Below are 27889 nucleotides of genomic sequence, written 5' to 3' on the forward strand. Positions count from 1 at the left end.
GGTATACGCGATGTCGCGATTCAGCGGAGCTTGTCTGTGCCCTCTTATCGCACATTCTAAGCCTCGTGTGCGCTCTTTTTTCTGCTTTTGAGCCCTTTGCTGTCTGGCATCGCTCTCTCTCTCTCTCTCTCTATGAACAGGTCGTCATTTCACAACACATCTTTGTACCTTCATCAACACCGGTTCTTTTTCTATCCTTGTCATTCCCCTTGCCTTTCTTTTGTTTTGTCCGCTATTCGTTCGTCCACGCGATCATGTTCCGGACTTAAACCGAGAAAGTATTAAAGTTAGGAAAAATGAACGTGCTGAAGACGAAAGTAATGATTAATGGCTAGCTAAAGAAGAAGAATTATCCATTGGCAACCACCCCTTGGATTCAGCACTGTCATAACCACCTAGAATAATGCCCATCGGGCGCTAGGTATCTGAATAAATCTAATAAATCAAATCAAATCATCAGTCTGTATACCTCGGTCAATTGCTAGCAGTATAGAGCCCACTCATGAAAAGGAGATCTGCTAAGATGGGCTGGAGCGCGTACGGCAGGCATTACCAAATCCCGAAAGGCAAGCTGGCGCTCTTCCTGAAACGAAAAGTATACAATCCTTGCATACTTCCAGTTCTACAACATACCGGGTCGAAACATGAAGGATAAGAAGAAGAAAGAAGTCGAGGAAAATTTCAGAACCATGCAGCGCACATTGGAACGGGAAATGGTAGGCTTAACAATGTGTCAGTCATCAAACAAAAATAGCCCCCAACCACCTTCCGCACAGCGCCGTTGTATATGATATGCTCTGTGTTTATATCTGTTTATATCGCGTTATATAACCACGGAATGTCACTGTGATTATACATTTCTTGTGTTGTGATAAATTGCTAACGTATTTGTTCCGGTCGTTTCGAGTGCTTGTCTTCACAATTTCCCTCTTATTTGTTCGCATTTTATACCGTGGACTGTCTTAGTTTTATTATATATTATTAGTATTCTTTTTTTTTTTTCAGTGGGTGCCGGCGCTAAGACTTTATGATTGTCCCTGGGCACGTTAAATAAGCTATTATTATTATTATTATTATTATTATTATTATTATTATTATTATTATTATTATTATTATTATTATTATTATTATTATTATTATTATTTCATCTTCATGAATCATTTCACTTGTACACGGTCTCCTTCCCCTTCCATCAATGCGAAAACGGGAAATCTTAAGCTCTGCGCTACCGTGACGCTAAGCGGGCTCAACATATAACTGCTGAAATTCAACACAGCCCTTGTAAAGTGGGCGTCAAACTAGTCAAACGACATAGCCAGCGATCCAGCCAAACTACAATGACACTGTAGCCAAACTATGTGTTTAAAAACGCCGCCACCGACGTCAAAATAAGGAAACCTGCTTCCCCCGTCGCAATAACTTCGGGTACTTTTTGTTTACACGCTCGTCCGCTGTCCTCGGCCGCTTGTTGCTGTGCCTGTACCGCGGGATTTCTTCGGGGTAAGTGGGTCGAAATTTCAAGCACCGTCATCAACAGCGCGTGTGCTACGGGGGTTGTGCTTAGGCTTGCCATCTTTACAGCGAACCTCCATATGTCCGAGTAGCTTTGCCGGGAGGGAGCCATGGCGAAACATCGGCAGCCAGAGCCGAGTAAGTATGCGGCGTTTGTTTATAGTTGCGATCGAATGCTTGCAGCTAGCGCGCTGGAGAGGAACCGCTGAACCAAACATCTACACCCTGCTTTAGCTGTCGAGCTAGTTATTCAATCCGATAAACTTGTTGTCATGTTTGTTTCGTAAGTAAGGGGTCTCGCACAGCGAGCGAATCGACGACATCATAAAACTGCCGGAGCCGGCTGTCAGTTGTCATGCAGAGCCGCTCTTGGCGCCCATGGCACATGTTGATGACAGTGACAACTTTGATGACAGTAAACAGGTGATTGGGTTTGCTTCACGCTTCACTAAAGCTAGATCCACTATACTAAACCACTCGCGCGCGGTAGCGAAACCAAGATCGAGTACTTTCTGACAAGCGGCCCTATTTCTGTTGTAAGTTGTAACACTCGTCCGAACCTCCTCTGTGCGCGTAGTCGGTGAAGAGAATTTCTGCTCCGATATCGACTTTTCTCTCGTTTCGCTACGCGTGAAGTGAGTGTCTTCGAATTATGCAGCACAGTTTGCGTTTTACAGCGACCCTGATGGCCAGCAGTTCATCCCCGATATAGTTCAACTCTGTTGAGTGAAAAGTTCACTTCTTGACGTGGGATTCCAGCAGTGTTTCAAGTATGATGTTGCATTTCATTGCACTTCTCTTGCTTAATAATTGAAGACATGGCAGCGTCAAAATACTAGAGGCCCGTGTACTTAGATTTAGGTGCACGTTAAGGAACCCCAGGTGGTTGAAATTTCCGGAGCCCTCCACTACAGCGTCCCTCATAATCATATCGTGGTTTTGGGACGTTAAACCGCAACAATTATTGTCATGGCAGCGTCAGTTTTGGACACTGAACATACTTCAATGCACAACAGTTGCGTGAAAAGCACTTCAGGGAAGTCGTTGGCTAGAAACCCTTCTTTTATTTTTAACTTTTAAGCAGATTAGTGACCAAGTCTTATACTCTTCCCTTTGACACCTGTTTAGACAAGCTTTTATTAAAGCCCTGCGCTACATCCAAAGAAGTTATTTCAGAAGGTTCTCATTGTTGTGCTAGCCACTGACAAGACTAGCTTTCATAATTGAAGGCTGAAAGCTTTACACTTTCACCGTCATGCCACAGGAGAGCTATTTGATGACGACGGCATCTTGTGATAGCAGTGATACCGGCTGAGCTGCCACTGTTGATGAGCTGTTGCGAAAGCTGCAAATGTGGCTTTGGTTTTGTATCCAACTGCTGCGTACAGGCAATTTTCTTGGGGGAAAAGAGTATGTATTAGATACTGGCAAACACTGTAATCTCTCATGATGAGCTACCACTTTTGCTTGGATATTTTCTTAACGAAAGTTCAAAAACGGACAAATTTGAGGGGGGACGATCTACGGTTCAATGCATTCACTGTCATTCAAGCTCTACCGAAACAGATGCAGCCAATAAAGGGGTTTGCTACAGTTTCGTTTACCATAGGGATCAGTTGGCGTGTTAACCAGTCAAGTTTGAATTTTTCAGTCTCGAGATTTTAATTATGAAGGCTTAGAGCTAAAAATTGTCTTGGCATCAATCGGGACATTCGGCTGGAGCAAACTAACCGAAGTCACCTTATTGAGCGTCTGCTGTAAAGTAAAAGAATGCAGTAAGTTGAATGACATCCTGTTGACCTCGGTATCGTACCTAATTAAACATAAACTGTTCTCACTGCATTCAACGTCTGTGTGTAGAACGTTAATCCACAGTTAAGAAGAATGCCTTGATCATAAGAACGGTCTCATAATCTTAGCAGCTAGCTATCTACACAATAAGCTGATTCTTTGACATTTAGCTTTCTGGGGAACTAGACACTTGTACAACATGGAGAAGTTTCATGGCACAGCAGTGGAAAACATAATTTATGTTATTCTGCAGCACTTCATTGTCATGTTAACATTGCTCACCCTGATCATGACCATTGGTTACAATAGCACAATCTATTGAGAAGAAAAAGAAGCGGAAAAGGAAAGACTACTCGAGGCTTTCGCCTTTGAGTCGTCTTAGGTTAGTGCATAAGTAACCACGTGAGTTTCTGAATTCTACATCTTGGTGGTAAACTTACTTATAATGCCCTGTATGTCAAGCCCACCTATTGGCAAACTAATATGCTGGCTACTCTCAAAGTGCCTATTTAACTGCAGCAAAAGGGAGGGTTGGGCTAGTTGGTTGGGGTTCATATTGAACAGTGCAAAAAACGAGACACAAAGAACAGACTGCACAACACGAGCGCTGCTTACAGCACTTTACTATTCAAAAAGTTGATCAATAGTAATAGACTTACCAAAACCACGAGCACTTGGAGGACACATACATAGAACAAGCCAGCTTAGTGTGATGATTTTTTTCACTCAATTCTACTTGGAACTCTATTTTACCATGCATGTCTAACAATCAGGCTATATTGGTCATAATGTGGCTGATGTTCCACCAGGACAAAGTAGGAAAAGGAAAATAATTGAAATGGAATGACTGCGTCGTGTGTCACCTTGAGGGGTTATGCAGTCCAGCGGATTGAGGTGGTGTTATTGAAAAGCCATTGGATGACGTAACAGCATCACACGTTATGCTAATTTTTCACATCATTCACTCTCCCAGCGGCGCCACCCTCACCGGCAACGGCCGACAAGGAGGCTCAGCGCAAGCGAACTCGACCTCTGCCCGTCTTCTTTTGGGAGACGGTGCACGTCATGAAGTGGATGAAGCGTGTCTGCATCAACCATTACACCTCGTACTCAACACTGTTCCTCGATCATGAGATCACAGGTGCGCTTCTTGTTTAAACTGTGGAGTTGTTCTCGGGCTGGGCCTGACGACAGATGAGTGTCTGTGTTGCATGTGACGCTCTGGTTCCCAGATACAGCCATAGATGGCGTAACTGCCAAGTTCGTGGGCGAAGTGATAGCTGCACAGTAAAACGGAGAAGGGCGGCTGGAGCATAGATAGGGCCTAAAGTCACTGTAGAAGGGACGGGTGTGGGAGGGGCTGCCACACATTCCTGTGCGCCTCTACTTACAAATAACGTAATCACAGACATCCACACAAAATCACAAGGGAAACACAACCACAGCACCACTGTTTCTGCAAATTTCACGCTGTGTGGAACTGGGGCAAGTTTTTGTCATTATTTTTGCTTGGTTTCACATACACCAGATAACAAATAATGGGAGGAGGGATGTAAGAAGCTGTCAGGTATTATCAAAAACCTCTTTGATCCTACTGTTACTGAGCAAGGCGTTAGTTGTAATCAATGTCGTGGACTTGAAGAGTGAAGGGTTACAGAGCATTATCTCTTTCAGTTTTGCCGGCACAGTGCATTGTTGGCAATTGAGTTCTGTATGTATGGAGCACATTTCACCTGTTAGGCCTTGGAGCAATGCGATGTGCATAGCCACTATCAACTATCACAGTGCACATGATCAAGTTTCTGGTCATCCAAGCCTAATTGTTCGCATCACTAAATGTTCAGCATTCTTGTCACCAATGTGAACCAGTGCATTTCAACCTGCTCTGCTGTCACATGTTGCTAACTAGCAATATCTGTTTTGGAAAACTGAGGCATGGCACTCACCAGAAAGCCTTATAATAAGAGTTATAATGTTGAAAAAAGAATGCTGTACTGATATGAGGTCTATTAGTTTTCGAAGTTTTTTTATTCGTTATTGCGTGTTATTACAGAATGTGGCAAGATCCATTTGTCTGCAATTTTTTAATTCTCCACACCTTGTATTTCATGGGGCCTCCAGTGTCATTAGCATCCTTGTGCAGGGCACATCAGTTTCTGTGCAAACCTCCTTGGCGCTTTGTAGAAACCAAGGGCTCTCTGAACCCTTTGTAGGTTTGCCTGTATTTTTGACACGATGATATAAAAACCAGCTGTGGTGATTGATATAAACTACCAAGAAATAGTATAAAACAAATTTCATCAAAGTCAAGCCAGTAGTTCACTGAAAAAATGTGGCACATATATATGGCGCCTTCATGAGTCAGTGGGGCAGTGTTTTCCCACTTTTTGAAAACACTCTCATGAGTCAGTGGGACATATACAGTATGGCCCACTGACTCATGAGAGTGTTTTAAAAAGGCGGGAAAACATTGTCCCACTGACTCATGAAGGCACCATCTCGTGATTCCATCAGCGGGTATTTGGGATGAGACGGCCGAAGCAAGTGGGGACATAGTATCACTTCTCAAGTTGTGCTGAGGAAAGTTGTGTGGACCTCATTTCCAGCAGTATAACACCAACTGCACCTGCGTCTCCTGTGAGCCTTCATAGTGCTGTGGTCTTTTCCTGTAAAACTTACTTCACTGCATGCATCAACCATTTTTTTGTCCATTTGCCTGTCCTTGCTTTGGCTGTCAAAATTGTCGAGTATAGTTGTTGTCCCTGAATATGTGCCTACTTTTCAAGAGATAGAGGATATCAAGAAAAATATTTTTGCGCACCAATATCCGCAATTACGCTGAGGGATGAGCGTGGCAATTTCGCAGGGGATTGTGTTTCAATGCATTTATCGATCAAGTTATTGTGCAAATTTACAAAAACACGTGATGACTAGAAGCTAAAATCGCCTCTCTGAAAAACCAGGAAAAGAAGAAATTATCCGGCATTTTGATTGGTAGGTTATTTCTGTCTGAAGAAGAGGAAAATTCAGAAGCTATCACAAAAAAATTGATCAAAATTCAAAGCCATTGTAACACTACTTCCGCCCTTTGAAGGCATGGTAAAAGAATTTTCCTCGAGATTACAAAGACTTAGGTAACACATGAGTGACTTAGCGTTGCACTATTTGCAACGGGTGATGTCGGAGAAAATTTTTTCTGCAGACGGAAAAGCGGGATGTATGTGTCCCGCTGTCACACAAAGGGCTAATATGATGTCAGATGTAGTGTTGGCGTTGTCTACTAAAGGGACACTAAAGGCAAATATTAAGTCGACGTTGATTGTTGAAATAGCGGTCCAGAAACCTCGTAGTGCTACTTTTGTGCCAAGGAAGTGCTTATTTTGAAATAAACTCACGTTTTAGTGGTCCGCATCACGTTAGCGCACTTCAAACCACCCGCATGAAAGCGGTCCTACTCACGTCACTGTTGCCGTGCCCAACGTTGCCCGCCTTTACTGCGCGGCGGCGTGCACTGGCGGCGTGCACCATTCGGGCATCCGGCAACAGCACATCCATGCGGCATTTTGTTGAACTTTCTGTCAGAGCGACTTTCACGAGCGCGCAAAACACACGAGGCAGTACGCGATACTGAAACTACCACTGAGACGCGACCGCGAGAGCGAAGCAGGGTGCCGAGTGAAGCGCAGTTCGGCGAAAATGGAACCTTTGAACTACGCGCGCCGTACCCCATGGCAACGCCAAAGTGGTTCTTTTTTCCATGAATCAAACAGAAATGAACAATGAGCATTTTATTTCGTCTCTTGATTCACGGAAGTTTTTTTTTTTTACTGCAGCTAATTTGATTACGAGTGATTAATTGTAGTCTGACTCTTTCACGTCATCGGGGTCATCCAAAATGTACCACTCGTGGCACTCATCGTGTGATACATTTAGCTTAATTTCTCGGTAAGTAGGGCACTGCTGTTGATAATATTGCCGTTATAGACGTTTTCATACATTGAGCTTTCACTCTTACATAAATCGTTATTTGCCTTTAGTGTGCCTTTAAGTACAGTGAATGAGTAGTTAATGGTGCTATGACTCACACCGCAGTTCAACTCGACAGACAGACAGCGCAGCAGCAATGTAATGGCTGTGCTAAACTAGAGTCAGAACATAAAACTCGCTACTTTTGGCTGCGTTTGCATAAAAAGTACATAATTTGCACTGAGCTTACTTTATGATGCTTTCATCATCTTTAAGAGAAAAAGGAGATGACAGGTCTGGACATCTGTTGTCCAGTCTCGGGAAATTTCTAGAGCATACAGGCGGAGTTCTCTGGAGTTAGGAAAAAATGTGTCTCTCAAAGCTAATAAATGAGTGCCATTGGATCATGCTGATAGAAATGAGCGAGTAAATCGTAAAGTGGTGAGTTGGGCATGTTGTTACATCTTCTCAAATAACTGCAGTGTGGAAAAAAAAATGAAACAAGTACCAACTTGATGAGGGCTATTGGGTTCATAATTAGAGCAAGGGGTGTAAAAACGCAAAAGGAACAAGGACAAAAAGGAAGGAAGACCATGGGACAAGCGTTGACTGCCTACTGAATGTTTATTACAAGAAAACCAGCCTTTTATACATTCTCAGAATAAACATGCACACACCAAACACTCGCTAATCACACTCACAATGTTTCTTTCAAGAAGCTTATTTCTCTTTTTCTGATAGTAGAAGAGAGGGTGAACTGACACAATTATCACCTTAATTAGGGATCCAAAAGGCCTCTAAAATTTCTGTTTCCTTCTTAGATTTTCCTTTTCCTATAAACTTCGTTCTTTGAAACATGGAAACACATGCGCACTTCTTAGTGATCAAATAAATGGCTGTTATATCCATTCTTTGTGTCATTGCAGTGTTGATGAGCACGATCATTGGAACATTGTCCGGTTTGACCTATATAAATTTTCCTACAGATAATGGGAATCTGATACACCGCATTACACGTGCATTCAGTGAAGTGGGTGTTGTGATTAGTTGTGCACACGGGGGAGCCTGTTTTTCATTTTCATGCGTGCGCATATCGAAGACAGCTTGCAAGGGGAATTGAAAAGTAAGTTAAAATTGTGCCTGTTCGAAACCTTCTGAAAATTCTGTGACAACTTGCGCAAGTACGGAACTATGTGCACTGGTCTTCATCTTGCCTCTTTTCTTTGTTGCCTGGTTCTGTTTTTTGCTCTCTGCAGGATAGTTTCGCATACGGTTATGATGTCAGAATGAGGAAAGCCTGCATCTCGTAGCCGTGCTAACTGATTCATCAGGCTGCACTCACATTTGTGCTCACATGACTTATTTCATGCCGCCTTAATACACGTACGTGGTGGCTGTGCCTCTCTTAGTCAGTTTGGTCTGTGCGCTGTAATAAAGCAACAAGGTTTTCTTTGACCTAGGCTGATAATCCCAGTATACATGCATACTTTAGCAAAAACATAGGTTGATGTCAGAGGAATTGAATTCGGTTACTGATCGGCAATTTGTGCGTGAACTTTAATCCTCCCAAAGACTTGCTGAAAATGTCTAGTATGTTATCGACTTACATACATTGCCTCTGCTAGTTCACGTGCTACCTTGTCCTTGCTTCTTCGTAAAATAAGCGTGCTATTCAGCAAAGGTTCACACGAGCACTCCTTGCAATGTTGCGGCAAATGCAAACCTGTGCCATTCCTCAGTGACATTACATGCTCTCTTAGGCCGGCCCTACTGGTCGATGACACCTTGCCGCAGCCTAGGCAAATCCACTGCATAACGCCTACTGAACGCATTAAAAAGCTTTTTGTGTGCTTCTTGACAAACTTGGTGCGCAAGACGAACGAGCACAAATGCATGAAAGCCTCCAAGGAGCCGAAAACACTACATGAACTTCAAAGCGAGAGGCCACATTCTTTAAAGGGCCCCTAAACCACTTCCGATATTTTTTCAAACATTTCAAGTAAACACGCACATCATGTGCAGAATGCCGTCACGATCAACGTTGCCACACGTGGCAGCGCTACAAGTCGCGGGCGCGCCACAAATTCCAAGAAACAATATCTTCTCCTCTCTGGGCCTCTCCGGCCTCCCTAGCAACGTGTGTGACGTGAACATGTTGAATCTGTGATGTGGTCTGCAGGTGATGCTGCAATTGGTCAAACAGGAACCCACGACTTCCGGTTAGTCTGCCCGCGCTCCTTGCTGTTCTTCGTCGTGTCATCCGCATGTGCACGCTTGCGAATCCACAACTGTAACGCAACTGCCAAATTGCTAACGTATGAGCATAGTCACGCCTACGGGTCTGGTAAGCTGCACGGACTGAATCCGACAGTGTTTTGCGATGGCTTTCACGCATCAGTGTGTGGTGCTTGGCTGCTAAAGTGCCGACTGGAAAAACGAAAAGACGCGACACATGTCACCGTACGGGTCCATCATGTTGGCGATCCTTTGAAGGCATGCGTGCAACACAGGGTCCATAACGGCACGATTCGTAGGAGCACAGGCCGGCACGGCAAGCAGTTAGCCAAGAAGCATGGAGTTCACTGAATCGCGGCAACCGGAAGTGCCCACTGTTTCAAAAAACGCGTCAGCGATGACGGTATGTCACGTGAGATTGGGCACTCGGCAAGGAGGGAAAGGCGGCTTTGGGAAAGGAGACCAGCTGACGAGCGGAGGGTAGCGAAGGAAAGAGTGAAACGAGCGATCGCAGCGTTTCGATCATCAAACGCGTGTAACTCCGCTATTACGGCACCGTTTCGAAAAATTCTCACGACTACGTGTTCGTTGTAGACTCGTGCACAACTGTCACACCACTACTAAGTTTCAACCTCTGAGTGGTTTAGGGGCCCTTTAAAGAATGAGCCACTCTGTGCCCATACGGAATGACAGCAGGGCGCTTTCTTTGTCTTTGCGCTTGTTTCTGAAACACTGGTGGGCTCACGACAAAATTTCTGCAACAAAGCCTCGCAGACCGAAGCCAGCCGAAACAAGCCTGGAAATCTACAGCGCTCGTCCTATATGGTTCTTCTTTTGTCTCTATTTTGCGCTGTGTGACCAACAGAAAGTCACAGATGAGACGTGGATGTCCAAAGTGCAGAGACAGAACCTCGCGCTGAGACCAAGCGTTCGCACCTCTCATAGATCTACGGGCACGCCGTCATTGGTGTAGTCATTGCTTCGGGGTCTTCTTACAGCCACTGTTGCCTTTACCGTTCCTTAGTATTCTCTCATTGTGCGTACATGGAGTTCTTGGCTCACCACTGTCACTTCGCAGCCATTTGTTGGGCTAACTGTTGTTGAGTTGAGTTGAATAAACTTTATTTGCCCAACGGTTGATATTGTGCCCGGGGCTAGGCTGCCAGGGATCCACCATTCGAGGAACATCTTTCGAGGTCCTCGGCGACGGCCCCGGCCCGCTGGACGGCCCACTCCTGGTCTTCGGGGGCCTCGCTGAGAAGGGCAGTTCGCCATCGCTCAGCAAGGCGCCCCGCTTCAGAGGGTTTTTCAGGTGTCCTCATCCTTCCTCGTAGTGTATCTTCATTTCTGTCGCATTCCCAAAGTACATGGGCCATATCGGCCCGTCCGTGCTCGCACCACGGGCAGCCAGGCGATGGGTGCAGCGCGGCGCGGGCCTCAGGAGGTGCAGGTGGTAGGGGTTGGTGAAAGTGCCCGTCTGCAGCCGCCTCAGGTCAACCGCCTGCGACCTGTCCAGACGCACGTGGGGTTCCGGATATATCTTGCGGTCTTTCCTATAGTGCCCAAGCACCTCGTGGTACGTGGCCGGGAACTCTTCGGCATAGCAGTCAGCGTATATCTGGTCCCTTGCTCCTTGCGCCACGACTTCGGTTGCCGCAACAACGGAGGTGGTGGTGGTGTCAATAGCGGCGGCGCCGGAGCCGGTGGCCTCCACCGCCGTTCCTCCACCGGAGTCCCTCAACACAATGGCGGCGCCTGCTCCTTGGGTGACCGCGTCACGCAGGTAAGTTGCCTCGCGACGAGGTGGGCGCGCTCGTTGTGGTTGGGCAGGGTGCCGGTGGGTCTTTGGCCGTTGGCATTGCTGCTGTTGCTTTTACGGCTGCTGGTGTAGATAGCTGCAATGTCCCCCATGTGCTCGGGGAACCACTTGAGGGCTTTGTCCGTAATCGTGCCTGACCTGAAGTCCCCAGCCCTGGCGTTTACCATGCGAGCCACCTCCTCGGACACCCAGCCTTTGGTGTAGTTGCGAATCGCTGATTTTGAATCGCTGATAATCGACGTGTCTTCCGCACCTCCATGGAGTACCGCGAGGGCTATGGCCATCTCTTCTGCAGCTTCGGCCGACCGCAGCCTCGCAGATGCCGTGACCCGGACCTTTTCCTTTGTATCCACGACCGCCATGGAGAAAGCAGGTACCGCCGCTGTTGGCTGGCCTTGTCTTTGATGTTGCCGCTGGCGCTGTTGCCGTTGTTGTCGTAGTGGTAGTAACTGTGATGGTGGTGGCGCCCCCAGTTCGTCTCGCACGTTCTGTTGGAGCGGCGGTGGTTGTGGTTGTTCCCCCTTGCCGTCACCGGAGTGCCGTGGATACCTGGCCGCATCGACCAAGAGAACGCCCTCTCGTCTTCCGTGCTGCTTCAGGATCGCTATCGCTCTGCGTTTTCGGCGTTGCAAGTCGTGCACGGGGTGCATGTTCCTGGGGATGTTTTCTGTCGGTATAGCATCCCTGACTTCTGGTAGCAATGCTTCCTTTAGTCCCCGCACCTCGTGATATCGAATCCCGAGCTGGTCCAGAATGCGTCTTCCCATTCTGGTGCCCGACAGTCTCTCGAGCTGCGCGATTCTCTGCGCCTCGTCGATCTCGTCGAGCGTGTTGTGCACGCCCAGCTCGAGGAGCCTATGGGTTTCCGTGTACTGGGGCACACCCAGGGCTGTCTTGAAGGCCTTGCGAATCGCCACGTTGAGCTTGTCGGTTTCGCTCCTGTTCCAGTCGGCGTATGCGGCGACGGACGCTATGTGGCTCAGCGCGTACGCATGTAGCAGCTTTGTCACATTGTGTTCCTTCAGCCCTTTCCTCTTTTTCGCTACCCGTCGCACAAGGTGCGTGGCGGTGGCCACTTTCTTCTGAAGTCGCGCAACCAGCTCGTGGTTGGCACCGTTCTCATCCAGCCACAGGCCGAGCACTCGTATTTTGGACACCATTGGTATTCGAGTCCCCTCCTTCGTCGTGACGTGGATTCCCAAACAAACTGTTTCCTTCTTCATTTTTAGTGGACCAGTGATATGAAGTGGGATTTACCAATTTCTGTGGCACATACCCATTTATGATGACGATTGTTTTTTGGTTCGCCGGACAAGGAACGATTTGCTAAACAGCTTCGCTGTTAAAAACGCTTCTAACACACGCTGAGTAGGCCTTATCTTGCTCCTTTTTCAAAAGAACCAAAAAATCACCGACATATCTAAACACGAGTAGGACCTTGTCTTTAGACAAGGCAGTTTCCAGGCGTTGGTCAGTGTGTGCCAGGAAGATATTGCATAACACAGGTGCCACACACCCTTGCCTCTTTCAAGCTGTTTTTGAAATGCACACATATGAAAATGAAAAATATGCACAATTGATCAAAAGACCTGTTTCACTGAATGCACGAGTGAAGTGGTGTATCATATTTGTATGAGCTGTGGGAAAGTTTGTATAGGTCAAACCGAACAGTGTTTAAACTATCGGGCTCGTCAACACTGAAATAATGTTACGAATGAATATGGCAGCCATTTAGTTGACCATTGTAAGAAGTGCACATGCGTTCCCATGTTTAAAAGAACGAAGTTTATAGGAAAATGGAAACCTAAGAAGTGAAGATTAATTTTAGAGGCCTTTTGGATCCGTAATGAAGGTGACAATTGTGTCAATTTGCCCTCTCTTGTACTATCTGAGAGTGAAATAAACTTCTTGAGAAAAAGATTGTGATTGTGATTAGCAAGTGTTTGACGTGCACGTGTTTATTCTGGCAATGTATAGAAAGTTGGTTTTCTTGTACGAAACAAGGTGACAAGCACAAGTGCTGAACTTCACTTTTGTTAGTTAGTGTTGCAGTTATTTAAGCAAATCGTACTTGTTGCTGCTTGATGGGGGTGCACATTACGACATTGGGGTAAGATCAACTCTGCTTCGCACTTCAGGGCAACAGTATACTGTTGTGACCGTCAATAGCTCGGGCACAAAAACATTTTTACCAACACTGCGCAGAAATTCGCTCTCATGCCTCTGCAAGACAGCTAACATGCTTGTATGCAAGAGTTTTGATCCTTCTATCAACTTAGCATGTCTTTTGTGGGCAAAATGCGTGCATTCGTATGATTAGACTGTCCATTCTTGCATTGTAGGTCGATCACTGGTGCGATTGAATGACGTCAGTCTTGAAAAGATGGGTATAAAGGATGCCAATCACCGGTAAGCACACTGTGTCTGCATGTTTTTTTACAATATCTTTATCAATAAGTGCTCTGTATCCTTTTGTTTGACAAGGCGAAAAGGTATGTGTAGGCAGGCCTCTGGTGCCCATTAATTGTATCAACCTTGTAGGTGTATTCCTTACGGTTTCAGAACTCCTATAGGCCCTGTTATATCTTTCAAACCAGCCTTCTAGAGTGACAAGTCTCCTGACACTTTTAAGCATCAAGGCAGATCTTATATTGTCTAGTAAAAATGAAGGAAAGAAGACATGCTATGCGTATGTCTCTAGATTCCCTAGTGCTGAGGTCACAGTGTAATCCTCTAAACATGCTATCTTATCTACAAAGAGCAATGACGACTAACTGGAATAACGTTCAAGACTCAGTAATGTGCTTTACGACCAGACCAAGATGGTGGCAGCACTCAGTGGGGCCATTATCGAAGTATTGCAGCTCGAAATAGGAAGCTTTTTAATCATTTCTGGGAAATCTTTTTGCCACGGTCGCTGATAAAACATTTTTTATGTCACCCGTACACTCAAGACACAACGCTCTGAATACATTTTAAAATTTTGGGGTGTTCGAATGTTTCAAATAGTAGCTGTGTCAATTGAATTGCATACTGATCTATTTGAATCGAATATTTGAACTTTGAAATGCTTACACATTGCTACTTGCCAGTAGCCACTTGAGAAAAAATTGTCCCAGGCATTCTAGATATGCTTCATGTGTTGGTTCAACTGGAGAGGTTCAACTGGCTTTTAAGCAGTAATCTGTAGAAATGAACGAAACAATGGGATTCAAGAGCTCGCTTTTCTTTGTTAGACACAACATTACTGACAACCAACAGACAATGAAGCCAAGGAAAGTATAGGGGACGTTATTTGTAGTAATTACGATGTAAATGTGAAGAAACAAAAGTGGACGAAAAGACAACTTGCTGCCGGCAGGAAACGAATCTGCAACCTTCGAATAATGTGTGGGATGCTCTATCAATTTGAGCTACGGCAGAGCTGGCAGCTGCCCAATAATCCCTCGCATACTACCTGAAGGCATGAAGTCTGCCAGAACAAGACCCTCGCTATGAATGAACAAAAGGGCAATTCAGGGGCTCATTTTTCTTTGTTAGACACAACAGCAATGTAGACACAACATTAAGAAGTTGAAATACCTCCAGCCACAAATTCTTGGAGGAAACCCGACGTTTCGAGACCGGCTTGGTCTCTTCTTCAGGGGTGACTGTGCTGGTCAGGGAGGCTTCGTCGCAGCTTGTTTTTGTCTCCGCCTTTCTCTTTCCCCCACGTTCCGGAGGCCGTGCACGTACATCGGAGGCATTGTTCCGAGGGACCGGTTCACATTCGCAGGTGTGTTCTGGATGTGCCACGACTCGAGTAAGAGCTTCCTTCCCAGATTCCTTTCCGTTTCTATGATGGAAGCGCCCTCGAAGTCAATTTTGTGGTCGTGCTTCTCGCAATGCTCTGCAGGGGCACTGCGTTGCATTTCCATCTTCCTGACGTCGTTTTTGTGTTGGCGCATTCTTTCCGGGAAGCACTTACTCTCGCCTATGTAGCTCGCTGGACAGTCAGCACATGACACTTTGTAGACCACGCCCTGGTGTTGCTCCCGGGATGGTCGATCTTTCGGCCGCGGTAGTAAGCGAGCGAGCGTTGAGGCCGGCTTGTGAACCACCGTGACCCCAGCTTTTCCGAGAACCCTGGCGAGCTGTTCGCTAGTTCCCGGAACATACGGGATGACGACTCGTTGGGCTGGTTTCTTCGATACCATTGTATCCGGTGGAGTGGCCAGCGTGGGAGGAGGGTCGCGTGTGTCGTTCGCAGATGCGTCTCCGCGGTGGGGAAGCTGATCTCTCGGCATGCGGCGTGCCACACGGCGGATGAAAGCTGTCGTGTATCCGTTCTTTCTTAACTCGGCCACGACCCTCTCTTCTTCTCTCTTTCTCTCTCCTTCTGATGTGCAGATGGCTCTTGCTCGTGAAAAGAATGCCGACACCACGGAAGCTTTGTGGGCAGTGGGGTGACTCGAGGTGAAATGCAAATACCTGCCGGTGTGCGTTGGTTTTCTGTACACCGAGAAGGTCATGCGTTCGCCTTGTCGTCGTACTAAAACATCGAGGAACGGTAGCGCTCCGTCTTGTTCTCTTTCCACCGTAAACTGGATTGCTTGGTCGACGGAGTTAAGATGTTCGAGGAAGCTGTCTACCGCTGTCCTCTTTATGATGCAGAAGCAGTCGTCCACATACCTCACAAATACTTTCGGCCTATCAATAAAGGAACGCAGTGCCGCCTCTTCTACGTGCTCCATTGTGAAGTTCGCAGCTGTAACGGAGATGGCTGCTCCCATCGCGGTCCCGTTGGCCTGTCTGTAGAAGTCCCCTTTGACACTAAAGTATGTTCCCTTGAGGCAGTACTCCAGTAGGCGGCACAGCTCATCGGTGCTCAGGCAGGTTCTTTCACTCAGGAGTTCGTCGTCTTTCAAAGCTGCCCGTGCGCAAGACACCGCTAGTGTTATGGGCACGCTGGTGAGCAAGGACACGACGTCGAACGAGACGAGGCACTCATCACTGCTCACGGTCACTTCCTTCATGCGCTCCACGAAGTGGCTGGCGTTGCGTATGTGGGTTGGTGTTTTTCCCACGAGCGGCGCCAGAGTCCGGTGGAGATATTGGGACAGCGCACAGAGTGGAGAAGATGTAAAATCCACGATCGGACGGAGCGGGATGGTGGGCTTATGGATCTTTGGAAGCCCGTAAAATCCTGGTGCAGAGCCGTTCCTGCAGATGAGCTGGAGATAGATGGTTCTTGCCTCTTGGTGTCCTTTGAAGATATCCGCCAGAAGCTTGTTCAGTTCCCTTTGGACTCTTGGTGTGGGGTCTTTCGTCAGCTTTTCATAGGCCGGGCTTTGGAGCAAATCCTGGACTTTGCCGTCGTACGCCTCCCTATCAAGCAGGACCATCGCGTTGCCTTTGTCGGCCGGGAGGATGACAATCTTCTCATCCTTTCGGAGTGCACGGATCGCATTGCTCTCCTCTCTTGACAGGTTGTGCTCACGGCGTTTTCCTATTTTACAGCGAAAGCTGTTATGAGATCATTTCACCGGCCGTTTTTGGCGCCGTAGTTGTCCGCCGCCGCCGCCGCCGGTGTCCGTAACCAGTATCGCTCGAAATAAGAACAAAAACGAAAGAAAAAAATTCCAGGATGGAATGAGGTTCGAACCTGGGCCCGCTGCGTGGGAGCCCAGTATTCAACCTCTGAGCCATGCTGGTGCTTGAAACTGCTTTGCAAAAAGGTCCTAGACAGGCTTCATGTCGGGAAGGAACCACATTAGCATATGCAATATAGCGTGGTAGAAGAGTAAAATAAGCACCAAGCGTCGCACAACGCGAATTCTGTAACCAGGCGTCACACAATGTGAATTGCGCAACGAGTACGTTGTTGAATGCTTCCAACCCATTACAAAGGACTCTGCCATAATTCTTCTTCGTCATCAGGCACAGCATCAACAAAGTGCGCATAATGCCCTACATGCGTATAGCAGGTACCAACGCTCTCCGTAGAATGACGAAAAATGGCACAGTGCCTGCTGCCCTACTTCTCAAAAATTACAATGATTTATAGCATAGTGGGTTCCTCGCAAGTGCACTTGTATTGGTTGCCAAGGAAGCCCATAAGCGCACGATCCATTTCCTCGGGGTCTCAGTAAAGTTCTTTGCCCCCCCCCCCCGTCTCTCTCCCACGTCAACGTATGTTATACAGCATGACGGGAGAGGGAAATAGCGACCGGGCGTCACCCAATGCAAATTACATAACTGGTGGGCCGTTTAAAGATTCCAACCCATTACAAACGGTTGAGCCATAATTCTTCATCGTCATCAGTCGTCGCGTCAACAAAGTGCACATAATGCCTTAGACGTGTAGCTGGTGCCTCGCTTCTCCGCAGAATGACGAATAATGGCTTTGTAGGTGCTTCACAACTTCACAAAAATTGTGATTTATGGCGTAGTGGGTACCTTTCTAGTGTACTTGTATTAGCAGCCCCAGGAGAGGATACAACGGGCTCTAGAAACGCCGCTCTTCCAGCTTTCGCTGTGACTGTGCTGCGGTTTCAGCGCAGGCCTGGCGTTTTTTGATAGTACACCGATGGGCTTGAGACGGATGTTCTCTCGAATTCCACTGTCGAGTCTCCTGATGCCTTCCTCGGCAGCCGCAATGATCTTTGGTAGTGGCGGACACATCGTGGTCGTGTTAAAATTGTGTCCCTTTGCCAGCACGTCGTGCTCGGTTGGGGAGAGTTGTCTGGAGGACAAGTTGACGACGAAATTTCCGTTGACCGGACTGCGGTGGCGTTTCCCTTGAAGCGTCGCAAGCTTGCCTTTGTGAGCTGCTTGTTGCTTCCGAGCTGTTGTTGTAGCCACATCCCGCGCGAATTCTTCCAACGACGGAAAGATGTTGGGCAGTCGATGTTGTAGCTGTCGTCGAAGGAAGAACAGGTCTAATTCCTTCTTCTTGATCACGTTGTGGCACTCATGGATTCGGGCTTTGAGCAGGCGTCGTTCAGCTTGTGCGACGATCTTGTTGCCCTCCGCCGTGTGCACCATGCGTTTAAGTTGAAGGCTTTGCGGTATTGCGTTCATCTCCCGGCAGGTCTTCGAGAAGTCGAGATGAGTTCGATAGGTCGTGATGCCTCGTGCTACGTTCACGTAACGCTTTGCGAGAAGAGCCGCCTCCTGACCAAAGTCAGTGCGTAAAGACTTAAATGTAAACATTTCGACAGAAGTCTGTCTGGCTGGGTGGAAGAATTAAGAAGTTGAAATACCTCCAGCCACAAATTCTTGGAGGAAACCCGACGTTTCGAGACCGGCTTGGTCTCTTCTTCAGGGGTGACTGTGCGGGTCAGGGAGGCTTCGCCAAAAACAAGCTGCGACGAAGCCTCCCTGACCCGCACAGTCACCCCTGAAGAAGAGACCAAGCCGGTCTCGAAACGTCGGGTTTCCTCCAAGAATTTGTGCCTGGAGGTATTTCAACTTCTTAATTCTTCCACCCAGCCAGACAGACTTCTGTCGAAATGTTTACATTTAAGACACAACATTGGACACAACAATAGTGTAACTGCACACCCACCCTAGCTCAATTGGTAGAGCATCGGACGCGTTATTCGAAGCTTGCAGGTTCTGTCCCTGCTGGCGGCAAGTTGTCTTTTCATCCCCTCTAATCTCTTCACATTTATACCACGATTACTACAAATAACATCCCTTATACGTTCCTTGGCTTGATTGTCTGTTAGTTGTCAGTTATCTGCAGAAATGTAATTCCTATAGACACTGTCTTTGTTGCTTGGCTGAGGCAAGTTCTGCAGTCTCCAAATTCTAAAGTTGTACCAAGGAAATATCAAGATTTGTGTGGCCTTTATTAAGGAGCTTTCATCCTTCTTTCTCTAGTATTATAGTAGCTGTAGTATGACTCAGTAATTAATTGCTTGGCCATCAGATATCAGATCAAAAATGTTATTTTGCATTTAATTTTTTTAGCTGAGCTATGATTTATGGCATGCTATAAATTTTAGGAGGATGATCATTCTTGTCATTTTCACGGTCAGGAAAGTGCATGTGAGAATGTAAAAGTATGGTCTGCCAATTGGTAATTGTTCATGGTACCCATGTGATGGCTTAATGATGAGAAAAAGAAATCACTGCTATATACCAACTTGCACGGTTTTTACTCACTTCTTGCTTTCAGGGATGAGTTGTACCGCGAAATTCTCAAGCTCAAGCTGAAAAGCAACATTTTGGAGATGAGAGACCTCGAAAGCAAAGGTAAACCAATGTTTTTGTCATTCTTTTTTTCTTTTCATTTGTTAGCATAACACAGTTGCTTCTTCTTCTTGCGGCTTGGCATAAGCTTTCATACCAAGTCCAGTGGCATATGGGTCACTTTCATTCTGGGTACTCAGTATATTTCGTGAGTTTCACTCACTGCATCACCATTGTTGCAAAGGATGTCACTAGTAGCTCTGCTCAGTGGTCTGTATTGCCGCTGCAGTATCGGGCATGTCACCTTAGTTCCACCCGTCTCAAAATTTGCATGCGAAAAGTTGGCTTGTTCCCTACTAATTTCAAAATCTGTAGTGCTTTGTCTTCTCTGTGAAGTTTTGAAAATGCATGTACATCAGAGTTTTTATTGCAATAGGGGCAAATTCAGGCTGCTTTTTGGTTGAGTCATTTCAGCGATGCAGAAGAACTGCAACATGTGTCGACCTGCATGTTGCTGTTGCTATGGCATCATCATGTGGCATTAGGAAGTGCATAGCCATGTGACTGTCTGCACTAAGTTAGTTAAAATTGGACAATATGAAATAATTACTAAAAAAAATTTTTATGGAGTTATCATGATGCATGCATCCTGCTGACAGCAGAACAGTAGTGCTTGTGGTTACAATAATTCAAAGGGTTGATAATGTGTCTGAAATAACCACAGTATAATCTCAGTGATTCAATTTCCTTGAGGGCATGCAAAATATTCGTATCATTCTAAATTTGTACGATCAAAAATTGGCCAGTTAACACATGAACGATGAACACGAGTTTTATTAGGCTTAACTTTTGTATGAATAGCTTAAAGTGCTCAGTTGTTAGCATTTTTGATTCTCATCTCAAGCCCCATTTCAAATTAAAAAAAATTAAACAGTTATCTTGTCACTCACATTGCCAGCGCTTATATGGAGATACATGGACGGCATCATGCTGAGAGACAACTGCAACAACTGTGCATTGCCACCAGGGCCGTAACTAAGGGGGAGTTGAGTCCATTCTGACCAGTGTTGGCGGTAACACGTTACAAGTAACGGCGTTACCGGTAACGCGTTACTTTTTTCGGTAACTTAGTAACGTACTCGTTACAATTTAGAAACTATAACGGGTAACGTACTTACGTTAACATTTTTCGGTAACGTGTGGTGTCACGTTACTCGTTACTTTTTCATCCTGGGGGTGCCGTTTTCTCATAGCTCGCCCCGACAAATTCCTTTGTCGCAGCGTCGGACTGCTGTCGGCCTGCCAGGCATTCACCAAGAAAGCGCGGGCGGAATCGCTTTTTTTTTTTTGGAAATTGTGGGGACCAATTTCTTTAGACGCGCCGACTCCTTGTGTGGAGGTTTGGGCCATCGCCACAAAGAGCTTGATGAAAGCCGCATAATTTGCCATGAGAAACTGTACGGACATGCTTCTCGTGGAAGTGGATGTAGCAGATGGATTGCTGGCACCTGCGCCTTTTCGTGCCCAAAAGACAGGCCGTCCGAAGAGAAAACGCAAGGGCTGGTTTACTCCATACCACGTGCCGATCGTGAAATGTTTTACGTGGGGGAAACGAAGAACTCCCCCGAGAGGCTGCGACAACATAAAAACGATGTCCGCAAGTTCGCGTGACAAAGGAGTACACTCACTGAGCATTGCATGGTAAACGACCACCACATCGAATTCGACAACTCCCGCGTCGTCGACTTAAGCAGCTTTCTGTGGAATTCTGGCCCATCCAAGCGACTGCCGGTAACGTCAACCGGTCTACAGGTGCGCTGCCGATCGAGAGTCTGCCTTATTGTGGAGAATAGGCGTGACCCCCGGCAGGAAGAAAACCCTGAAAAAGAATGCGAGCGGGACGCGAAACGTAGAATTTTTTCTTCTAACGCAAAAAAAAAATCTTTTTTTTTTTACTCACTACCTTAATACCGCTGTCACACGAACAGCCTTAACAGCTAGTCTAGGTGGTGTTGCTTAACCGCGGTTAAGCTAACTACGGTTACGGTTACAGCTAACCACGGTTACAGGTAGCTGCACGGCAGACATTACCGCAGTTAGTGTACTAATCGTGGTTATTGTAAACGGGTGATTCTACGAGAGATCGACACGGATCCGAAAATAGATATTTTAGATTTGATTGATTATTTTATATTTTATGCATGTCCCATGCTAGTATCCCGAAAAGGAACTTAATTTCCTTATTAACTGCATAATCTACGAGGAAAAAAAAAGATCAAACATATTCAGTCTGGAGGGACCAATTTCATTACCTGTCGTTCTCAAAAGTTCACGACGTTGTAAAACACAAATATTATCGTTACAAAGAAGATATTTTGTGTATTAAATGTATGCGCAACAAAGAGTAAAGTAACATTATTTGAAACTTGTAGAGCTAAGGAAACTGTTTTTGAAAAATGTCTAAATATTCGACATTTTATAGCAGCTACAAAGTTGATAAGGCTTATCAACTTTGTTTTAAAAATAATGTTTGCTTTTTCTATCTGCAACTGCAGCGAAGTTTCTGGTTATTGAACTCCTGAGCCAATGAGGCTGATGTTGAACGCCCTCACATAAACGCTAGCAATTTTTGCGGTAATTATACAGGTTAAAGTGAACAAAAAATATTTATGCACAGATATTTTTTTACGTGACTAGCCTATTTAAGCATTTCTTTACTACTACAAAATTTGCCCATCTATTTTGCTAGCAGAAGCACACCATCATAATTATTGTAAATTTCTTGAGATTTCATTGATGCTTTGTTTGCGAATAGCGTTGATGATTGAATGTCATATTCTGTATAATGTCACATAGAGAAAAACGGCTTCACCATGTGTCAGAGTCAGAAGCCATCACACGTAACTCTAAAGGCAACTTTAAGCCACTATACCATTGCTAACGTCCGGTACATTGTGCAAGTAATACTCGTTAAATCAGCATTTTGGGTATATTCGTTGTTTGGGTTAGAAGTTTGATGTGAAACATAAATTTCAGATTTAAATTATTGTTATTGTGGGTTCCTGCGGCAAAGATAATAATAATAATAATAATAATAATAATAATAATAATAATAATAATATCTGGGGTTTAACTCCTGCGGCAAAGACACATCGAATAAAATTTATGATTGCGGAGTAACAGCAGAGGTAACGTCCGTTACTTTTTTTCGGTAACGGTAACGCGTTACATTTTTTTGTAGGTAACGTGGGCGGTAACGCGTTCCTTTTTTTATAGTGTAACGAGTAACGTATTTAGTTACTTTTTTTCAGTAACGCCTACAACACTGATTCTGACACCCCTCAAAATTTTTGCATGCTTTTAACTTTTCGGGTGACACTAAAATACTTGCATGCCTTCACAGCGGCCATCAGTTGCCGAAGTTAGCCGTTCTACACACAAACACCTCCCGAAAAAAATTTCTGGGTGCAGCCCTGATTGCCACTAACGCCGGCGAAGTACTTGTTAGGGCCCTTTTCGAAGACTTTGTCAACGCGCCGCTTTTTTGTTGATCGCACTGTGCTTGCACACTACTAAGCAGAGCATGTTTGCAACCCTTTAATTGTTCTGCATGAGTATAGCTTGTCTGCTGATGATAATATTTCCAAATGAGCCTTTTGAACAAGATACCGTATTTACATGATTGTAGGTTGACCCCTAAAAAATCATAAATCAAAAGAAGTTTTTTAAATATGCTCAAGCATATTCCATAATGGAAGTTTATTTACGAGGGGTTATTCAAAAAAGTAAGGGCCGCTTGGTCCCCAGAAAATAAATATTCACTAGTAAAAGATTTTATTGGCTGGTTTAGTTTAGCACAAGTCTACTTCACTTTTCTACATAATCACCATTAAATTCTAAGCACTTTTTGTACCACTGCACCAGTTTCTTTAGTCCCTCTGCATAGAAGTTTGCCGCCTGGGAATTCTTTGCTGTTTGAGTTGGTCGGTAAGCATTTTTAGTACCCACCTTGCACACACTGTGATATCTGGGCTTTTCAGTTACAATTGTGCAAATTGTAGTGCGGCTGACAAGAGGAAATTCATCCGACAGACTGTCAGTCGTCGTTCTAATCACAATGCCCGATCCACTTGTTGAATTGGTCTGGACTCTGGCTCTTCCACTCCACTCTTAGTCGTGCACATTTGTGCGGCCATTTGTGAAGTCTTGACACGATTTTTTTTACCTTTCATTGACTCATCACTTCATGCCCATAAACTAGGCACAATTCCGCATAAATTTGAGAAGCTGATGATCCTTTTGCAAGCAAAATTTGAATTACAGCTCGCACTTCACAACAGGCACAAGCAACGATTTTCGCAGACATTGTCATTTGCCTACCCCGACAAGCAGACGACTACTGAGTCGGAACAATAACTTCAGTACCTTCGCGAGGAATTAACAGATGGTGCTGCACAATTAAATCTTCATTCTAATGTGTAAATATTTAAATATTAGCAAATGGCCCTTACTTTTTGAATAGCCCTCGTACATCAACGATCGACACTTCAAAAATGACATGCATAGTCCTTACGAAAGTGTCAATCATTAATGGAAGATTTGTACTTCCAACCAGTGGTGGTACTCCTGACAGCAAACAAAGGCTTCATAATAACTGAAAAGAAACAAATTTTTCTTCAAAACGTGTGTGCAATAATTATATGCTACAAGCAGAGCCGTAAAGCAGATGTATTGCTGTAACCACATCACAGTGTGAAGGATTCTCATTTTTCCCCCTGTTACTGGCGGCACTAGTTTCATTTTTGATTGTAAGACAGCCCCCCAGCTTCGGGTTTCAACTTTCAATAAAATAGGTCAACATACAATAGTGTAAATACAGTGCGCTCATTTGCGAGCTAGTTTGTATGTCGCTTTGCCAACGGTAGCACTGACCTGGTAATTCCGTTTTCCTTGAATCACTGCTTCACATTTCTTTTCTGCCAACTTGAGCTTTGAAAATGGTGTCCAGTGTTGTTGAAACTGGTGTCCCGTTTGTTGGTCTGCCATAGCAGAAAAGCCTTTTGTTGTCATCAGAATGACGAAACCATTGTTGAAATGCTAGAAATTTTCAAACGGTAGCCTTCCTATGTTTCTTATTGTTGACTACCAGTAGGCAGCGGGCCTCTTCCCCCTGAGTAACAACAAACTTCATTACGCTAATTTGATTTAGTGTGTGCATCAATTTTTTTAAACATCAAATACTTGCTTTCTGGAAGGAAAATATCCAATATGAAATTTTAAGACATAAGCATAGTGGGGAGGAAAGCTCTCGATATAGCATAATGGTTAAGAGGTTAAGGAAAGAAATGTTCGAGAGCCGACACGCACACAGAAAGCAATGTGCAAGCGTCCTTTGCTTCATACTCTGACAAATTGCAGACGTTTACTGCAAGGATCAGACAAGCAGGTGATTAGATCATGTCAGACCGAACGAATCGTCATCCATTCTTGTAAACCCTTGTTGCATCAATAATAAAGCAGCAGCGAAGCAAGCCACTGCTTTGTTGTCAAGCCATCTACTCTTCGTCAGATGACGCGCTGTTTCGTTTTACTTTGGAGACCAGAGACTCCCATGCCTGCTCACGCACCTACGAGGACCATGTACACACATCTTTGGTCCTGTTTCAGGAATATGTGTGTATCTAATGTCATCGGTAGCTAAAACAACGCATTATAGTTGCACTTTAAAAAGCGAATGGCATTAAGAAGGCATCAGAAAGCTGTCTCAGAATACGACCCCTGGTCAAGGAAACCCTGCTTATGTAACTGGTGGTGGTGACGTGCTACCTTACCTGCCTGCCGATGAACTCATGGAAGGAGATGTCAAATGTGGAGGTGTACACTGGTGAACACAGCTCAGTGATGAGTCATGTGACCTTGTGCATGCGAAAAGCAAGTGAAAGACTGAATGGTGTACGCCTTGAGGAATTGGCGCTCGGCTCCTTTCGTCACTTCTTACTTACCGTTCGTGTTAGTGAAAAATCTCTATCACATTTTGAAAAGGAGATTGTGTATTTGTCACAATAGTGGAAGCTGTTTTCAAATGAGGCAGAGGACAAGTTGCAGTCTGCTCGTATCATTGTGCTGTCAATATGTCATGTTTACTTTTTTTAATCAATTCAGCTAGCATATTTTCTAGCTGCAATAAAGAGCACTCAGTGTTCACATTGTGTGATCTTCTTTGTCTCATCTTTGCTCTTTCTTTTTCTTCCGAAGTAATCTAAAAGCTTCCATCGCTCCTTGTGGTCCTGGGTGCATTCCGTTGGCTGAAATTTCCTTTTTTAGAGGGATCACACATGTTAAGCTTATATGTTCTCTGCTCTGAAAGCATGTGAAAGTTCAAAAAGAATTTTCTTTTTAATTGAGCCCTGTTATTACACGTAATGTTCTCAATAAAAAAAGTAAAGGTTACGTGCATGGTTTATCCCTTGTATTCGATTGAAATATGAGATAAGTAGTCAGCGAGAGTGACAATCACTTTAGGTAACACTTAAAGGGGCCATGACCCCCAATTTTCGATCATAATCTGTCTTATGTGGATTAATCCTTGCGCATTCACAAATAAGCTGGCGAAATTTTAGCGCATTTGGTCGAGCACTTAATTTATAATAGAATATTTTTATAAACACGCGAGCGGCCCGAGAGTCAGGCAACACTGGTGCAATCGCGAGCCGTTACGTAACAAGCACCTAGCTGTGCAAGCGTCTGGGTTGCGGTGAACGATATTGTTCCGTGGTCAGCTGCACATGATGTCACGCGCCATGGCAAAATGGTGGTCGCCGCCGGTTGGCGGGGTTTACAGCCGGCGACTTCTAGGGCTTGTTTTGCGCTGAAATATTCTTTTACGGCCCACTTTTGAAATCTGTATAGGCATAATAGGCCCTCTACTTCTAGTTTTCGCTGAAAACCACAAATCTTTGGGCGACCGTGTCATGGCCCCTTTAAGAGAGCACACTCTCTCTCAACACACTTGTTAAATTATTTTGACGTTATCTATCGATTGTATTCTCCATATAGTTGTGAAATTTAGCGACAGAATATTTTTGGAGCCTTCCAACTGCAGCATCCCTCACAGGATTGTTAGCATGGCCTTCAGATCTTGAAAGCCTGTGAATTGAAACGAAAAAGTTTCTTGCTCAATGAAGATTGTTCAGGATTTTTTGCAGCCTTTTGGCAACAGGCAGGAAATGTAGGCCATCGGAGAAAGAACTGTCAATTAAACATGCTGTTAGTTCTTAAGTGGCAGTAGCTTATAGCATCATGGTGCTTGCTCACATGTTGCACCTTAACATTGCATAATGGTATTCGCATGCACATGCTAATTAAATTTTTGATGTTGCTTTCTTGCAGGCACTGAATTTTCAACTGTAGGGATGAGCTGAAGCTACATTCTGAATACACTACGGAGGCATATTCTGGAAACACACACTCAGGTTCATTATAAATGCTACTGTTTCTTAAGACTTTGTGTTTTTACTGTTGTAGGTAGGCTATTGAACTCGCATGTGGCAACCATAGCCCATGGTTATCTTTAAATGAATCGTAGCACTACACCGGGGCTAGGTCCTCGGAATGAGCAGCAGGCACACAGCACCTAACTTCAGCAACCTCTTGTCTGACACCATGTGAGGAGAAAAAGTAGGGAGCGCACACACCTGCCAGCAGACAAACAGGTGTTGTTCGCCCACTCGACAGCGTTTGTTGCTCGTGACGTCACCTAATCAGGCAGGTGACATCATGATGGTTGCTGGGGATAGTGAAAAGGCACGAAGAGGAGCATGCGAGCATCTGTTGGTGGTTTACTTTTGCCTAGTCACGTGGTACCGCAACAGCAGGGCTCTGAGTGGGCGCACCTGCAACGCCTCTCCGGAGTAGATCACGTGGTATAATCTGACGCCTGCCACATGCACTCCGACGGCTGAAGGTCATCATGACACGATGAATGACCTTAAGAAACAACATAGTGGAGCTTTTGCTCTGAAGACCATTCGAGTGTGTAATATTATTGCACGTGGCAGAGATAAGCAACAGGTTGGGACACCACTCTGTCCGACCAACAAATCGTGGTGCGCTGTCATCACATCAAAGAGGTCCGCGGATCCCTATATGTAACTGTTTGGATGCTGTATACATTCGTGGAGCAGTCAGTGGCATCCTTACATAAATAGGCATTTCGGTTTTTCGAATGCACTAAGCACGGCGACGCTGCAAGCAGCGGTCTTTCGAAACACTCGGAACACCGGATCGAGAAATAAACAGATTTTCTGGTGTGACCTGTGCAGTAAGGTGCCATATGTATGTGCTGGACAGAAAGAACAAGCTTTCTGCCTATTGGCGGGAGGAACAGAT

At 45.3% G+C, this 27889-nt stretch overlaps 3 protein-coding genes across 3 annotated transcripts in view; 1 reads left to right on the forward strand and 2 right to left on the reverse strand.

Moving 5' to 3' along the window:
• LOC125760108 (uncharacterized) overlaps window positions 1–27889 on the reverse strand; it is a 250705-nt gene that overhangs the window by 147587 nt on the left and 75229 nt on the right. The gene's annotated exons all lie outside the window — the stretch shown is intronic.
• The window catches only part of LOC119372509 (D-amino-acid oxidase), a 236917-nt gene that overhangs the window by 140300 nt on the left and 68728 nt on the right, over window positions 1–27889 (reverse strand). The window lies entirely within an intron of this gene.
• On the forward strand, window positions 1402–27001 carry LOC119372511 (protein aveugle). Its single transcript, XM_037642989.2, has 6 exons — window positions 1402–1500; window positions 1582–1650; window positions 4277–4444; window positions 13666–13732; window positions 19488–19564; window positions 26891–27001. Exons 2-6 carry the CDS (start codon window positions 1623–1625, stop codon window positions 26920–26922), a joined length of 372 nt encoding a protein of 123 aa, XP_037498917.1. The 5' UTR covers window positions 1402–1500; window positions 1582–1622; the 3' UTR covers window positions 26923–27001.

This window comes from Rhipicephalus sanguineus, chromosome 10, assembly GCF_013339695.2.
Source record: "Rhipicephalus sanguineus isolate Rsan-2018 chromosome 10, BIME_Rsan_1.4, whole genome shotgun sequence".
In the NCBI taxonomy this organism is placed as follows: domain Eukaryota; kingdom Metazoa; phylum Arthropoda; class Arachnida; order Ixodida; family Ixodidae; genus Rhipicephalus; species Rhipicephalus sanguineus.